This window comes from Entamoeba histolytica, genomic scaffold, assembly GCF_000208925.1.
Source record: "Entamoeba histolytica HM-1:IMSS scf_1104750518197 genomic scaffold, whole genome shotgun sequence".
In the NCBI taxonomy this organism is placed as follows: Eukaryota; Evosea; order Mastigamoebida; family Endamoebidae; genus Entamoeba; species Entamoeba histolytica.
Window position 1 is genome coordinate 1 of NW_001916169.1, and position 1,154 is coordinate 1,154.

The following is a 1,154-nucleotide window of genomic DNA, read 5'->3' on the forward strand; positions in this document are numbered from 1 at the left end:
ATTCTTTATTAGTTTTTATTTTTCTATTATTTATGTAAGATTTCTATCAAACTGATTTTACTGTATATTTTGGAAATTCTCTCATTTTTAAAAATGTTTTTAAACAAATAGCAATTCCTTCTACACATAATAAATCATATCTATTTGCTCCAACTTCAATTTTATATATTGTTTTTCCTTCTTCTTCAACAACATCATCAAGTTCAATTCCATATTGAAAACATACTTCATCAAATTCTTTTTCAGCTATTCTGTTAAGTATATTATTTGTTATATTAACTTAAATTAAATAATTTCTTATTTACAAACTAAATTCTTTTCCAATTAATTTAAAAAGATATTTGCTATCACAACTAATTGTTGGCATTTGATGATTTTTTTATTTAAGTTCATTTTTCTTTTTCTTTTGTTTTGTTTTAAAAAAAAAATAGGGTTTTTTCTTGTTTTTTTTTAAATGAATCATAATTCAATTGATGTGGATTACAATATTCGTGACGTGGTATTTTAAAACATTACTTCTTTAAAATATGTTTTTTATTCCTTTTTTATTCTTTTTTGATAATGAGTGAAAAAGGCAACAATATATTTTTTTTTTGAATATTTTTGTTTTGAAAAATATATGTTTTTATTCTTTTGTTGTTGGTTTTAATTTTATATTATTCAATTACCTAGAAAGACGAAGAAATAAAATTCTTATAATGAATGAAATTTTATATTAATTAGTTTATTATTGATGTTATTTATTTTTAATATATTGAAAATCTAATTAGAATTGTTGATTATCATTTTGTATATTCTTATTATTTATTCTTTTTACAATATTCATTTGTCTTTTATATTTAAATCATCACAGTTATTTGAAAGAATTTATTAAATTTGTTAATATAGTTAAAATCGTATTTATGTTTTAAATGTTTAAAGTAAATAACAATATGTTGTGTATTATTTTTATCATTTTAATAATTAGTATTATTGTTAATTAACAATTTATGAATAAATATATGAATTTTGTTGAATTGAAATTCTTTATAATTTCAAATTAACAATAATACCAATAAATATTACAATAGATTCAATTTAGTAATATAAATATAATTCAAATGAATTAAACAAAGAGATTTTGAAGTATTATAATCAATTTTAATCAACAATAA

The 1,154-nt window shown here is 17.4% G+C and overlaps 1 protein-coding gene across 1 annotated transcript; it reads right to left on the reverse strand.

The window, feature by feature from the left end:
* Nucleotides 1-46: 46 nt before the first annotated feature.
* Nucleotides 47-367, reverse strand: EHI_124720 (phenylalanyl-tRNA synthetase beta chain, putative; the record flags this gene model as incomplete). Its single annotated transcript, XM_001914573.1, has 2 exons — nucleotides 47-246; nucleotides 310-367. The coding sequence occupies 2 exons, from the start codon at nucleotides 365-367 to the stop codon at nucleotides 47-49; spliced, it is 258 nt and encodes an 85-aa protein (XP_001914608.1).
* Nucleotides 368-1,154: the final 787 nt, after the last annotated feature.